Source organism: Littorina saxatilis, linkage group LG13, assembly GCF_037325665.1.
Source record: "Littorina saxatilis isolate snail1 linkage group LG13, US_GU_Lsax_2.0, whole genome shotgun sequence".
NCBI classification, from domain to species: domain Eukaryota; kingdom Metazoa; phylum Mollusca; class Gastropoda; order Littorinimorpha; family Littorinidae; genus Littorina; species Littorina saxatilis.
The window spans coordinates 17,075,548-17,090,611 of NC_090257.1; the positions used below are offsets into that span (position 1 = coordinate 17,075,548).

At 39.7% G+C, this 15,064-nt stretch overlaps 1 protein-coding gene and 2 long non-coding RNA genes across 3 annotated transcripts in view; 2 read left to right on the top strand and 1 right to left on the bottom strand.

The window, feature by feature from the left end:
- Positions 1 to 15,064, top strand: part of LOC138983737 (uncharacterized) — a 99,077-nt gene that overhangs the window by 6,894 nt on the left and 77,119 nt on the right. Inside the window, exons 4-5 of the mRNA XM_070357044.1 lie at positions 990 to 1,054; positions 7,250 to 7,300. Coding sequence (XP_070213145.1) covers positions 990 to 1,054; positions 7,250 to 7,300 — 116 coding nt within the window. The remainder of the gene's footprint in view (positions 1 to 989; positions 1,055 to 7,249; positions 7,301 to 15,064) is intronic.
- Positions 2,564 to 6,047, top strand: LOC138983734 (uncharacterized). Its single transcript, XR_011461241.1, has 2 exons — positions 2,564 to 2,732; positions 4,415 to 6,047. It is a non-coding gene; the product is annotated as an uncharacterized lncRNA (long non-coding RNA).
- LOC138983735 (uncharacterized) lies at positions 10,464 to 14,628 on the bottom strand. The gene is made up of 2 exons (XR_011461242.1): positions 13,958 to 14,628; positions 10,464 to 11,807 (listed from the first exon to the last, which is right to left on the bottom strand). It is a non-coding gene; the product is annotated as an uncharacterized lncRNA (long non-coding RNA).

Sequence of the window (15,064 nt, forward strand, 5' to 3'; positions counted from 1 at the left end):
GTGTGTGTGTGTGTGTGTGTGTGTGTGTGTGTGTGTGTGTGTGTGTGTGTGTGTGTGCGTGAATGAGTTTGCAGAACTGATAATATGCTAGCATACTTGTTTTTTTTATATTTAGTCAAGTTTTGACTAAATATTTTAACATCGAGGGGGAATCGAAACGAGGGTCGTGGTGTATGTGCGTATGTGTGTGCGTGCGTGTGTGTGTGTGTGTGTGTAGAGCGATTCAGACTAAACTACTGGACCGATCTTTATGAAATTTGACATGAGAGTTCCTGGGTATGAAATCCCCGAACGTTTTTTTCATTTTTTTGATAAATGTCTCTGATGACGTCATATCCGGCTTTTCGTGAAAGTTGAGGCAGCACTGTCACGCCCTCATTTTTCAACCAAATTGGTTGAAATTTTGGTCAAGTAATCTTCGACGAAGCCCGGGGTTCGGTATTGCATTTCAGCTTGGTGGCTTAAAAATTAATTAATGACTTTGGTCATTAAAAATCGGAAAATTGTAAAAAAAAATAAAAATTTATAAAACGATCCAAATTTACGTTTATCTTATTCTCCATCATTTGCTGATTCCAAAAACATATAAATATGTTATATTCGGATTAAAAACAAGCTCTGAAAATTAAATATATAAAAATTATTATCAAAATTAAATTGTCCAAATCAATTTAAAAACACTTTCATCTTATTCCTTGTCGGTTCCTGATTCCAAAAACATATAGATATGATATGTTTGGATTAAAAACACGCTCAGAAAGTTAAAACAAAGAGAGGTACAGAAAAGCGTGCTATCCTTCTTAGCGCAACTACTATCCCGCTCTTCTTGTCAATTTCACTGCCTTTGCCATGAGCGGTGGACTGACGATGCTACGAGTATACGGTCTTGCTGAAAAAATGGCATTGCGTTCAGTTTCATTCTGTGAGTTCGACAGCTACTTGACTAAATATTGTATTTTCGCCTTACGCGACTTGTTTTTTAATTGCAGCTGATTTTGACGACGACGAAGGCTCCTCGTCCGGTTCTGATCCTCACCGCAATGAATTTGTGCCGGTAAAGTATTCGGAAATAATTACTCTGTCGGGTTTTATATGCTAGCCAATAGCGAAGGGGTGTATCTGAAACACGTGGACAGGAAACACGTGTAGATGTTTGGCTCCGGAAAAGCAAGGGTATTCACTCTTTCACAAGCCATACAAACCCGACAGAGTTTTTATGTTTGGGGGTTTTGTTATTGGTTTTGTGATACTTAGGGTCTTTTTCAGTGTTTATTCCACTTCTCGTAGTTTACCGAAACTACGTGATTTGTGAGATGCGCACACCGCCGGAAACACGCCATTCCCGTACGACTTCCGGCCGCCATAGCAGCTTCTCCAAAACCGGTCTTACTTTATCAGGTTAATCCTTCCTTTTAGGGTCCTTTTTTCCTAACTTGACTGATTTATTCCTTCGGTTAACCATTTGTTTTGACCTGCGGTAAGTGTATTTTCCTTATTTGTTGTCGCAAATGCTTAGAATTTGTTCGAACAATGGACAGCACTGAATCAGTGCCTGAAATCCAAATCCACGCGGATGAAGTGGATCAATTGTTAGACTTGCCTTGTTCAAGTCAAAAGGACAAACATGTGTCAAATGAAAAAGAAGGGAAGAAAAAGAATCAGAAAAAACCTCGGTTAGAGGCAGTGACCATTCCAATCAGTGATTGGAATAACATGAAAAAACAAAACGAACGTATCCTAGCGCTGCTAGGTCAGGGCCAAGGCCAGACCGAAGGCGAATCGCCTGATGATCATGGTTCGAAGATGACACAAAGACAAAAGCGAAAAGCAGAGTCACAAGAATCTGGAGACGAATCTGATTCGTTCGAAGATTATGATGATCAAATAGAATCGATGATCAGAGTGAACGAAGGTGAAACTTGTGGTCAAACTTGTGGCACTAGTAATTCTGACACTGAAATGGCAGAAATAGAACAAGAGTTCGACAATGCTGAAAAGCTTGCACCAGAAATACCGGAAGGTATCGCGAAGCTGGTTGATGAGACCATGGCAAAAGGTCAAATTTCAGAAGAAAAAATGAAAGAAAAAATGAACAAGTATGCCAGACCTAAAAACTTGAAGGTTGTTGTTCCAAAGGTCAATCCGGAGATATGGTCAATACTTGACCGTGCAACAAGAGGTGCAGATTTGAAACTACAGCAGTATCAGAAAGCGCTGTGTACAGCGACCTATGCACTCACAAACATATGGCAAACCATACTGAAAAGTGAATCACCCGAAATTCGGGGACTCATGAAAGGTGTAGCAGATTCTATTGCACTTGTACAGAAAACAAACCATGATCTGTCAATCGACAGAAGGGGAAAAATTTCAAATGCTCAACTGAACAAAAAGTACAAAAAACTTGGTTCTGCTGAAGTTCCAATCACAGATATGTTGTTTGGCAATGACCTGAAAGCTGCATGTGCAAACATTGATACAACAGCTAGAATGGGCCTGGGTCTCAGTCAGTCAAGTGGAGTAAAAGGTCAAAAGTTTTTTCCACAAAACCCCTTTGCAAAAAACGATTGGAATTGGAGGCCAAGAGGTGCAGGAAGAACCTGGACACCAAGAGGCAGAATGAGAGGGAGAGGACCTTACCGTGCACGGGGCAGAATGAACTACCGCGGCAGCGGACGAACCGAGTGGCAACAAGGCCAGCAGTAGCTCCACTACCTTCTCTGCCAAAATCTGTAAGTAAAGATACAATACCTAACCGCCCTTTTGAAGCAGGTAGACTAAAAAAGTTTGTTCAAAAATGGGAAGAAATAACATCAGACCCATTTATTCTTGACATGGTGTGCGGTGCTGATATTCCAATAGATGAGTTTTCTGACTTAAATTCTGAAAATCTTTCTTACTTGAAAAATCAAGTACAAGGAAATCTATGGACAAAAATGGATTCGGAAATTGAAAAACTGTTATCCTTGGGAGTTATTGAAAAATCGGTGCATCAGGAAGATGAAATTATCTCCCCTGTTTTCATGGTCCCAAAACCTGATGGCTCCTACCGTCTCATTTTGAATCTAAAAAAGTTTAATGATTCAGTACAATATGAGCACTTTAAGATGGACAATCTTACGTCAGCAACTCAAATGATGATAAGAGGCTGCTACATGGCTTCAGTGGATCTCAGACATGCATACTACTCTGTACCAATAAAAGCAGAATGCAGGAAATACCTCAAATTCATGTGGAGAAACAAACTTTATCAGTATACCTGCTTCCCAAATGGACTAAGTAACTGCCCTCGTTATTTCACAAAGTTAATGAAACCAGTCTATGCCACACTCAGATCACAGGGATATTTATCCACTTCCTTTATTGATGATAGTTATCTGCAAGGTAATTCTTTTGAAGAGTGTGCAGAGAATGTGTCAAAGACAGTGAAATTACTCGATTCACTGGGATTTATTATCCACACAGAGAAATCAGTTCTCAAACCCTGCAAGAAACTGAGGTACTTGGGGTTTCTTTTAAACTCTGAAGATATGACAGTTACTTTACCCCTGGAAAGAAAGCAAAAAGTTGTGCTCGCATGTTCAGAACTGAAAAGAAAGAAGAGGGTGACCATAAGAGAACTGGCACAAGTTATAGGCCAGTTGGTAGCAACCTTTCCAGCTGTTCAGTGGGGCCCACTGTTTTATAGGAGTTTAGACAGACTGAAATCCACATCGTTAAAATTTTCTGCAGGAAATTTTGAATCGCTGACAAGCTTGACAGATAAGACAACAGAAGAACTAGACTGGTGGATTGAAAATTTAGATTCCTCTTTTTTCCCCATTGAAAAAACTAATCCTGAAGTTGAAATCCAGACGGATGCTGCAAGTTCAGGTGGTTGGGGAGCTGTTTGTGGTCAAATTAAGACTGGAGGGCGATGGTCCGAAACAGAAATGAATTTGCACATCAATGTTCTAGAAATGATGGCAATTTTGTACGCTTTGAAAAGTTTCAAAGAAATGATCACAGGAAAACATGTAAAAGTCTTGACAGACAACACATGTGCAGTCTCCTATATATCCAATATGGGAGGATCGCGTTCTCCAGATTGCAATAACGTTGCAAAACAAATTTGGATGTGGTGCAAGGAAAATGGTATTTGGATATCAATTTCACATATCCCAGGAATACTGAATACAGAAGCTGACGTTTTGTCAAGACAATTCAATGATCGTACTGAGTGGAAATTGAATCATGATATTTTCTGCAAATTAAAAGATCGTCTGCTGAAGCCAGACATCGATCTATTTGCATCACGATTAAATTTTCAGATGAAACCATTCGTGTCCTGGATACCAGACCCAGAAGCCTTGGCCATTGATGCCTTTACCCAAGATTGGTCAAAATGGTTAATATATGCCTTTCCGCCTTTCAGCTTGCTGCAGAAAGTGCTCAACAAATGGCAGCGCGACAGAGCGGAAGGAATCTTGATCGTTCCAAAGTGGCCTACGGCAGTATGGTACCCCCAGATGTTGAAAATGCTGACACAAGAGCCTGTTCTTCTTCCAAAGGGAAAGCTTACCATTCATCTACCACATACGCAAGATGTGCATCCGCTCCACAGGACTCTGCAACTTCTGGCTTGTTGCTTATCAGGAAATCCCTCGAAGCAAGAGGAGTTCAAGGTGAGACTTTCCAAGTTATCTGGGCATCGTGGCGACCTTCAACCAGACAGCAGTATGCCTCCTACCTCAGCAGATGGAGCAAGTTTTGTGTGCAGTGCCAGTGTGATCCCCTTCGTCCGACTATAGATGAGGTGTTACAGTTCTTGACTAAGCTGTATGAAGATGGCTTAGGATACAGTGCTATAAACACTGCAAGGAGTGCACTATCTGCAGTGGTTATTCTACCAGACAATAAAACAGTAGGATGTCACCCTTTAGTAATTCGATTTCTAAAGGGAATCTTTGAACTGCGTACACCACAACCAAGATACAATGAAACTTGGGATGTAGACAAAGTTTTGCAGTTTTTCAGAAACATGGGTGAAAATTCTGAACTTTCATTGAAGGATTTGACTTTAAAATTGTGTTCCTTGTTGTTGTTAATTACTGCCCACAGAGTGCAGACAATTCATTTGATCAGGTTGAGAAATATTTGTTTTCATGATGATGGATGTACAATTTACATAACTGAAAAGTTGAAGCAGTCTAGACCTGGCTTTCATCCAAAACCTTTGCAGTTACCGTTTTATACAGAAGACAAAACTTTGTGTGTGGTGACTTGTCTTCGACAGTACATTAATAGTACTGTAGAATTCAGATGTGAGAGTGATGAGACTGACCAGTTACTTTTGTGTTACCAACAGCCACATGGACCAGCGGCGAAAGACACCATAGCTAGGTGGCTAAAAACTGTACTCATACGCGCAGGAATTACAAATTTTGCACCCCACAGCTTTCGGGGCGCATCATCTTCAGCAATGTTCAAGTCGGGTGTTGCTGTTCAAGATATTTTGAAAGTGGCAGGCTGGTCAAATGTATCCACTTTCAAAAAGTTCTATAACAAACCACTGGAAAGTAAAGATAAATCAAACACTATCTTAAACTATTATGCGAAAGTTGGAAAATAAAAATCTTCCAGCTCAGTAATCTAAGTTTGATTACATTCTGATAATTTGGTTTTTTGGAGGGGCTGCTGTGGTGGCCGGAAGTCGTATGAGCAATCGAACTTTGATTACATTCTGATAATTTGCATTGGGACAGTTAAAAAATTCAAGACAAGGGAGCTAACAAATGGAGATCTAGAGACAATTATCTCCCTGGCTCCATGTAAGAAAAGCAAATGTTTTTTGTGGACAATTGATCCATTGTTTTCAAATGTGTTGTAGTGTTTATTGTTTCTTTGGTTATGAAGAAATTGCAATTCCCATAATGAATGGAGAATAAATGCATCACTTATTTTTTGTAATACATGGTTGTTTCAAACAATGTATGTTTGGTGTAAAAGCCAAGACAGGTGTTCACTATTCTCATGTTGTCCTTTGAGAATAAATGTTTGACATTTCACTTTAGTGTGACTTTGATTATTCCTTTGTTTGAAATATAATCTTTAATCAACCAACTTTAAAATCTCACAAATCACGTAGTTTCGGTAAACTACGAGAAGTGGAATTCAAAACATAAACGAGTACTCACCTGAGTCGAAGTTTGTGTAGAATTCCACGATGTAGTTTACAGGAACGGAGGGATATGTGCCCACCCTTCAGTTTCACCCTCTCCAATAAAGGAAATAAGCTAATTTATCAAATGTAAATACAACCGAAACATTTTTGGTTGCTTAAAGAAAAATCAGATCATCTGATATGGTTATATCAGATGACCTGTGCTGTGAAAAATGGCGTGTTTCCGGCGGTGTGCGCATCTCACATATCCCTCCGTTCCTGTAAACTACATCGTGGAATTCTACACAAACTTCGACTCAGGTGAGTACTCGTTTATGTTTTGAATTTATCCTGATTCCCACGTTTGTTAAATTGAATGTAGTGGCATTGAATATGCGTGCAAAATTGTCGCGTCATTCAAGGCTATTTTCCCTTTTCCCCATCTCTTCACTTCTCAGGAAACCCGACAGAGTTATTTCCGGAACTCGTCTATTGCAGAATATATGTTCGCATTACATTCAATTGTGCTTCTTGAGGGGGTGGATAGTCATGCTGATAACAAATGTCCAAGTAATGTTCAGGTGGTACTTGTAGAGATGCCGAGAATATGGGAAGAATTATGTAAATCTTGAACAGAAATTTTTTCCTCATAATTATGGAGTATTTTCACTGAACCTCCGACACACAATAGAATAATATGTTTTGTTATCATTTGAATAAGAGAAATGTATGTGTGAAACATGAAATGTGTAGCGAGGTTGCACTGTATTCAGAAGAGGAGTGTTCATTAATTTATTTGTTTGTAGGTAATTGTAGGTTATGTTTGTGTGGTTTCCTACTGGTCAGTGTTAAGCTCGACGGATCATGCAAATTTGCAGTTGGCATTTTCTGCGTGCAAAATAGACAGATATCCTTGCTGAATTGATAGCCTAACCAACACCATTACCAAATGAGAGAGAGAGAGAGGGACGGACGGACGGACGGACACACACACACACACACACATACACACACACACACACACACACACACACACACACACACATACACATGCGAACGCACGCACGCAGTTTTCCATCTATGGTGACCCCGTTCTGTGTGTTTCAGAAACAGGACTTTGACGACATCGTCAAGAGACTTCAGATAATGGAAAAAGAAGTGGGTCAGGAATGTGGTTTGTCACTTTAACGCATGCCAGTTACCATCCTAAAAACGTTGTACAACTTATAAATATTAGGGGGGGGGGGGGGGGGGGACGGGAAGGGGGGGTAAGCTGGGATTCGGTAGTTAATATCGTGCTAACGCGTGTTTGCCATAATTGCGTTTATAGGACTTTTAAAATTTGTTGGTTACAAATTATGGACATTTTCTCTTTCCAGTATTAATCGGTATTTTATACTATCATATCAACTGCTTCGCCAATTGTCATTTACAGACTATCATCAGTTAAGATAGAAATATTTCAAGAAGAAGACAGGCTGAGTGTCTCCGTTTCTTTTTGACTCACATGCGAAGCAAAAGTGAGTCTATGTACTCACCCGAGTCGTCCGTCCGTCCGTCAAACTTTAACGTTGGATATTTCTTGGACACTATTCAGTCTATCAGTACCAAATTTGGCAAGATGGTGTATGATGACAAGGCCCCAAAAACATACATAGCATCTTGACCTTGCTTCAAGGTCAAGGTCGCAGGGGCCATAAATGTTGCCTAAAAAACAGCTATTTTTCACATTTTCTCTGAAGTTTTTGAGATTCAATACCTCACCTATATATGATATATAGGGAAAAGTAAGCCCCATCTTTTGATACCAGTTTGGTTTACCTTGCTTTAAGGTCAAGGTCACAGGAGCTCTTCAAAGTTGGATTGTATACATATTTTGAAGTGACCTTGACCCTGAACTATGGAAGATAACTGTTTCAAACTTAAAAATTATGTGGGGCACATGTTATGCTTTCATCATGAGACACATTTGGTCACATATGATCAAGGTCAAGGTCACTTTGACCCTTATGAAATGTGACCAAAATAAGGTAGTTAACCACTAAAAGTGACCATATCTCATGGTAGAAAGATCCAATAAGCACCATTGTACTTCCTATGTCTTGAATTAACAGCTTTGTCTTGCATGACCTTGGATGACCTTGACCTTGGGTCAAGGTCACATGTATTTTGGTAGGAAAAATGTGTAAAGCATGTGAGTCGTATGGGCTTTGCCCTTCTTGTTTTCTTTTTTAATGCAGGATTTATATTTTAAAATATTTTTTTCTGGAAGTATAACCCACCATGTAAACCATCAGATATCCGTCTAGATTTTTACCTGCGTCAAATCACAACTTTCCATCCTTGTCACCCCAGGGATAGGTCGGAGGGGGCGGGGGGGGGGGGGGGGTCAAATGGGCACCCTTCCGCCTTTGCATAACAACAATCAACAGACTGGCTGCTTTCTGTGCTGAATGAGACTTGTTTTTATTCTCGCTAAATGACAACTATGTCAACGACCATACCTCAGCTGTGCACGCTTCGCGCAAGACGTTTTCTTTGGTTGTTTGCTCCACAGACTGCATTGAGACAATGCTGGTATTTTGTTACAGATATGTTTGAATTTCAAGACAAAAGGTTTGAATCATCACATTGACTTGTATGCCCTAAGCAGGAGTTGAGATCAAGCTAACCCCCGCAGATTAAAGGCACAGTAAGCCTCCCGTAAACCATCACAGATACTGTCAGGTTTTTACACACAGTACAAACACCCTTCTATTTGAACGCTTACCAAACGGGAACATCCTAGGAGGTGCCCTACGTAAAGAGCGAGCAATTTTCAAAGAATTTATTTTTGCGTGGTTTATCTTTTCCCTGAGCCATCGTGAACCCGTGTGATCCAGTTTCCCTTTTTCACAATGCAGTCGTCAGTTTGTAATTTGAATGGGGCTCGCTGTGAGCTTATCTGCAATAATAGCACGTTATTATGTACCTCTGACTTTTCACGAAACAAACGAATGTGGTTCATAAGAACTCTAGCGATGGCTTTTGACTGCCTATATACCGCCGTCTGCTACGAAAACCACGACCTCGCGTGACCCTGCTTCCGGGCTTTTCTTTTTTTCAAACTTTCAAAACTTCGAATTGTACTGATCTTGTCTTGATGAAAAAAGAATTCTTTTATGATTTAAGAATGTTTGTGTAACAAGCTGTCAATTTATTATTTAGATTTTAAAATTTAGATCTAGCGCCAAAACGCACCACGGTCCGATTCATTCTGATAATCATCGCTCTACGGCTATCGCCAGTTGAAGGGAAGTAACTCTTTTTTGACCTGAGTTCAGGATGGGTCCGATTGTGATGGAGACAATCCGAAAAATTAATTCTTTGAAAATTGCTCGCTCTTTACGTAGGGCACTGTAGTGGTGTAGTGTAGTGTGTAGGTGGAACTCACACACGCATACAACACGTACTAACACAGCTAGTGTGTTTCAGGAAACTGTTAGGGTTCTTTTCTTTGGAGGTATGGTACATTGCTTAAATGGATAATCGTGCAGCCATCTTGTCTGTCTTAATACCAGGTCTGCCTTAATACCGGAATCTAGTAGAACTACATTATCACTGGCTTACAACTATCAGGTACAGAAACCAGTTTCAGATTGAGGACACTACTGGCACCTAGGATGTTACCGTTCGGTGAGTGTTCAAATGGAAGGGTGTTTGTACTGTGTGTAAAAGCCTGACAGTATCTGTGATGGTGTACGGGAGGCTTACTGTGCCTTTAAGCAGTAAATAAAGTACAGTCACATGTATATTACATATACAAGTTCGGCTTATCCCCCTTCATTGGCTCTGTCGACGCCCGTTTTAAGGGGAGACAGGGTAGGCGGGCACTTTTTTATTTTATTTTGGAAACAGCTTGCTGCTTGTTTGATTTTTGCAAGCAGAATAACCTAATTAAGGGAAACCATTTTAAATTTTGAGTGAAAAGCAATTTTTGGGGGTTTTATTCACCAAAATGTGAAAAAAACGTTATAAAATGTGCTTTTTTTAAAATGTTGCAGTTTGTGAACCAGTGCATGTTTTGATCCAATTTTTCTTCTTTGCAGCAATATGTGTGTGTTTAATAATTCTGTGCATCGAAAAGCATTTCTAAGCAATATATTATTTTAATTTAGCATTTTCAGTTACCGGTTCAGTTCTGATAAGAAAAATACATGAGATCCTAACTGTCAGACTCATAAAAACCCAACCAATGCACTGAACTCTTATTCCATGCACAGAACTGATGCTGTACAACTCATAAACAACATATACAAAAACTGAACAAATCCATCAAGCCTTTCAAAAGTTGCAACATTTTAATTGTAGCGTTTTGTCTGAAAATTACATTCAGAGAAAACAGCATTTTAAAGATTTGAACCAGTACATACAAAAACAAGTAGCACAGTGCACCCTGAATTCATATGTTTTTATCAGAATGACCACTTTACTATGATGGGGAAATGATTTGACGATCAAATTATCCGGACTTTTTTTTAAAAATCATTTGAAAACTCATCTATGTTAGTGCAGATATGAATCAAAACGAAACTGTCGGACTCATAAAAACACAAGGAATCCACTGTATTCTTATTCCATGCACAGAAATGGTGCTTCACAAATCATAAACAACATATACAAAATTGGAACAAATCCATCTAGCCATTCAAAAGTTACAACATTTTAATTACCACATTTTGTCTCAAATTACATGTAGAGAAAACAGCATGTAAAAGAGTCTCACTAGTACCCCGGTAAACTAGTACCACAGTAGAGCTTGAATTAATGGGGTGGTTTTTTTTTAACCAGAATAACACTTTAACTATGAAGGGGAAATGATTTGATAATCAAATTATCAGATTTTTTTAATTAAAAAAAAATCATATGAAAACATTAAAAAAGTCAATTATCTGTGTTTGTGCTGATATGAAAATATTGATCAGAACCAAACTGTCAGACTCATAAAAACCCAACGGATGCACTGATTTCTTATTCCATTGCATAGAAATGATGCTTCACAAATCATCAACAGCATTACATAATTATATATACACAAATGGAACAAAGCTATCAAGCCATTCAAAAGTTGCAACATTTTAATTACAGTATTTCTGTGCTCAATCCTAACACTGCAGCAAATTTCTGTAAAGCTGAATGTCCCTTTCCATGTACCAACATGGTCATACGCGGATTATTTTAAATGCAACTTTACCACCCGAAGCGTTGCAAACACCGGGAGAAGAGTAAACAACTGCAGACTTGAATGGACACTCATATGCACTCCAGATGCAGGGCCTGTGCAAATCCTTGGGCTGATGCATCACCTTCTTTCATAATCAGACTGCTATCAGACAAGCATTCAGTACAGGATATAGACCTTTCAGCAATAGATTGAGCTGATCAATGTTGACAAAAGCCCAACACATGTCAGCGGAGTGACGTTGCACAGTACCAGTATCCATATCTGCTTGTGATGGGTCAGAAGATGGCAAAGTATCTGTATCTTCTTATGGTTGGTCAGAAGATGGCAAAGCTGATGTTTCTGCTGTGGAAGAGGGTAGTTCCGGTTTAGCAAACTTTTCCATCAGGTCAATCTTTCTCCTCGCTGCCACCACAGGAAGACTGGTTCTCCCCTTGCTCCAACCTAATAAATACACAAACACTGATTTAATATTTGATACAACTGTCCATGGTTTTTGTTTGTAATAAGCTGCAAATTTTAAGACTCAATATAAACGTCAACAAGTGCTTGTACTTTATTTTGCAAATGACCATGTTACATGGGGTGTACCTCAACTTTTTGGCTAGGCCAGTAAATCAGAAATCCCAATCAGCCCCCAACCACTGAACCAGGCGGGTTTTCTTACAACCACCTCAGCGGCTCGTACCCACATATGTCGGTTGACGAACACACACACACACACAAAAGACATTCATTAATTTAACAGTGACTCATACTCATTACATGTGGATTTGCACTACTTATTAATACCCAAACACACACAACTTAATGACAAAAAAGTGTATGTTTTAATATATAATGATAAATAATTGAAAATAAAAGCAGCCACGAAAAAGCAAAAGAAATCAAAGTATTCTCACCCTGTCACACACTAAACCTCACAGAAGGTTATCCCATATATACAGTAGTACCTGCCATATCCGGTCACCCATTAGTCATTGCAAAGGTGACCGCAAATATCAGGTGGCCGTTCATTACAGGCCCCCTCCTCCTCCAAAAAAACCCAAAAAACACGATCAAGTTTTCATGAAGAAAAGAAAGCGATCATCCACGAGCCGCCGATTCATTGTCTCTGTTAGTTTTGCTTTCGTTTATACATCTTAATTATTTGCGTGTTTAACTCGATCGTCTTGGCTAAGCTATTGTTTCGTATGTTTCTATGTGTGTTGTTTGGATTATTATATATGTATTTGAGTGTCAGATAAACAAGTGTTTCAAACTCACATCAGCTGTGATCGATCCGGAAGTGACTGCCGTAAATGTACATGTATGCGCATGTCTGTATTTACAGTTTGCGCATGCGTAAGTATTCATGTCGTCTGCTCGTGCTGTGCCGTCTGTGCACACAACACACACACACACACACACACCACAGGCGCTCGCCCGCGAAAGTGACAAGTGGCCGTTAAGTGGCCGCTCCTGTCGAGTAAGAGGGGCACCTTAGGGCAAAAATCAGTGACCGTTGACCGCGTCAGACAGGTTAACGGCCATTAAGAGTCAATTATAGAAGGAAAACTCATTAGTCATGGGAAAGCTGGCCGCTCCGGGTAGGTTCACGCCCACGAAAGGGCCGGAAATGGAAGGGACTACTGTATACATACCAGCCCCTATCACAAAATTTACATGTCAAGTTTACAATGGGATTTGAGTAACCACACAATCACATACAATGATACACACAGGAACTAATACTGAAACTAGCTGAATTATTTTCTTTCTTTCTTCCTTTCTTTTCATATTTTTCTTTTAAAATTAATTCATTTCATCACACTTGCTATGTATTTGCTTGTTTCTTGTCTGTTGTCTGTTTTGTGTGTGTGTGTGTGTGTGTGTGTGTGTGTGTGTGTGTGTGTGTGTGTGTGTGTGTGTGTGTGTGTGTTCTGTGTGTGTGTATACATTTTCAGATTTCCTAAACCTAGCACTGTTTGCAGGTGATCTTTATGCTTTTGATTCATGAGTTGCCGCCCCAGTCCTTTAGTTTAACTCTTTTTTTTTTCTTTGGTGAAGTAAATTGGATCTATTTTTTTATTCCTTAGTTAATGGAAAAGAATTGACAACAATATTGCTGTCAATGATAGGTTGGTCAGCCATGCTGGTGTAAACCAATCCTTTAGAATTAGAGAACGCTCTCCAGTAGGGTACTTATTTTCCTACGGTCAATGACCAGAAACAGAAACTGTGTCAGTCGTACATCGCTCAGATGCTGCTTCTCAGTTTGACCACAGACAAAGAATAATGATGACATGTTACACCATAGTAAGCTCTCAAGGACTGGCCAGCGAAGAACAATAAAATAGGGGTTGTGAAGACGATATCACAGAGATGATCGAGGGAGGGAGGGGCGGGGGGGGGGGGGGGGGGGGGGGAGGGGGTTGCGGCGGCGGCATGGTCAGTAAATTGGATCAAGAAACCCGCAAAATACTTCAGACACAAACTGTTTATCATTTACCTGCAAACCCTAACACATTCTTACAACAACAACAACATAACAATGTGCAATAAATCACGTTGTCAAACAAACAAGATCGAAAAGAGAAAGAAGCAAAACCCACCTCGTCGAGTCAAGAATCTTAGAATGTCGTCTGCTTCAATTCGATCATGTTGGTTCATTTCGGAGTGTTGTTACTTCCTTCTACTGTTCGCTGCTGCTGGTTCATCTTTCTCTGATATTTCTTGCCACTATGCCGAACATTTCCAATGTTAGGGTTGTTCTCCGCAGCTCAAAACTTTGAAAAATGCTGCTGAATCGGTGAAAAAGTCATGGATTTGTTGACACCGGGGGACTGATAAGTTGTCTACTGCGCTTGCGCCAAATGCCTTTGACCTACATATATTTGCATATATTAATTCCGGGGTTTCGGTTGGAACGGATTCTCTCTCTTTGTGCCTATGTCAACGGAAATTCCCCAACGGTGATGACGTCATCTTGAAGAACGGAAATTTCCACACAGTTTGAACAGCGAAGGGTCATGTCATGTGCGCACATTTACCAGCACGGAGTATCCAAAGTAGACCATTTTTTCGATTTTTTTGATAAAACACAGACAAAAACAACAAAACATCGGTTTGAAAATGGTTTTATTTGCATGAATACATGTCTAAAATGACAAAAGCAGATTATTGAATGCATTCCAGGATGTTCAAAGGTGTGAAAAATGCAACAACCCCAAAAAGGTGTATGAGACCAAAAATAACTCATTTTGCCTACCCGGTCTGCCCTTAACCGCTTGCTTCCCTTTATATATAAAACCGACCATAGAGCGTCGTCGTCCCGAACTAAATCTTCAAAATCTCCAAAACCGTTTGGAATTCTGGGTAGGGAAATCCTTTCGTGCAATGACATCAGCGCCTTTCGATTGGTCAATTTATTTCATTCTTCTTCTTCTTCCAATAATGTTCAGCGATCAATGAATTGACCATTACTAACATGTTGGCGAAGTGCAAGTGTGTGTCCTTAACATAAGATAAATTAAAAAAGAAGAAAATTAAAAGAAAATAAAAGGAGAAAAATAAAAAATAAAATAAAAAAAGAAATAAAGATAAAAAAAAAATAAAAGAGGTGGGGCAGGGGAAGGGCGGTTACTGTGCCTGTATGGCCCTCATTGCCCTCAAGCAGAAGGCATTATAGGAGGGGGCCTCGACAACATCTGATGGGAGGG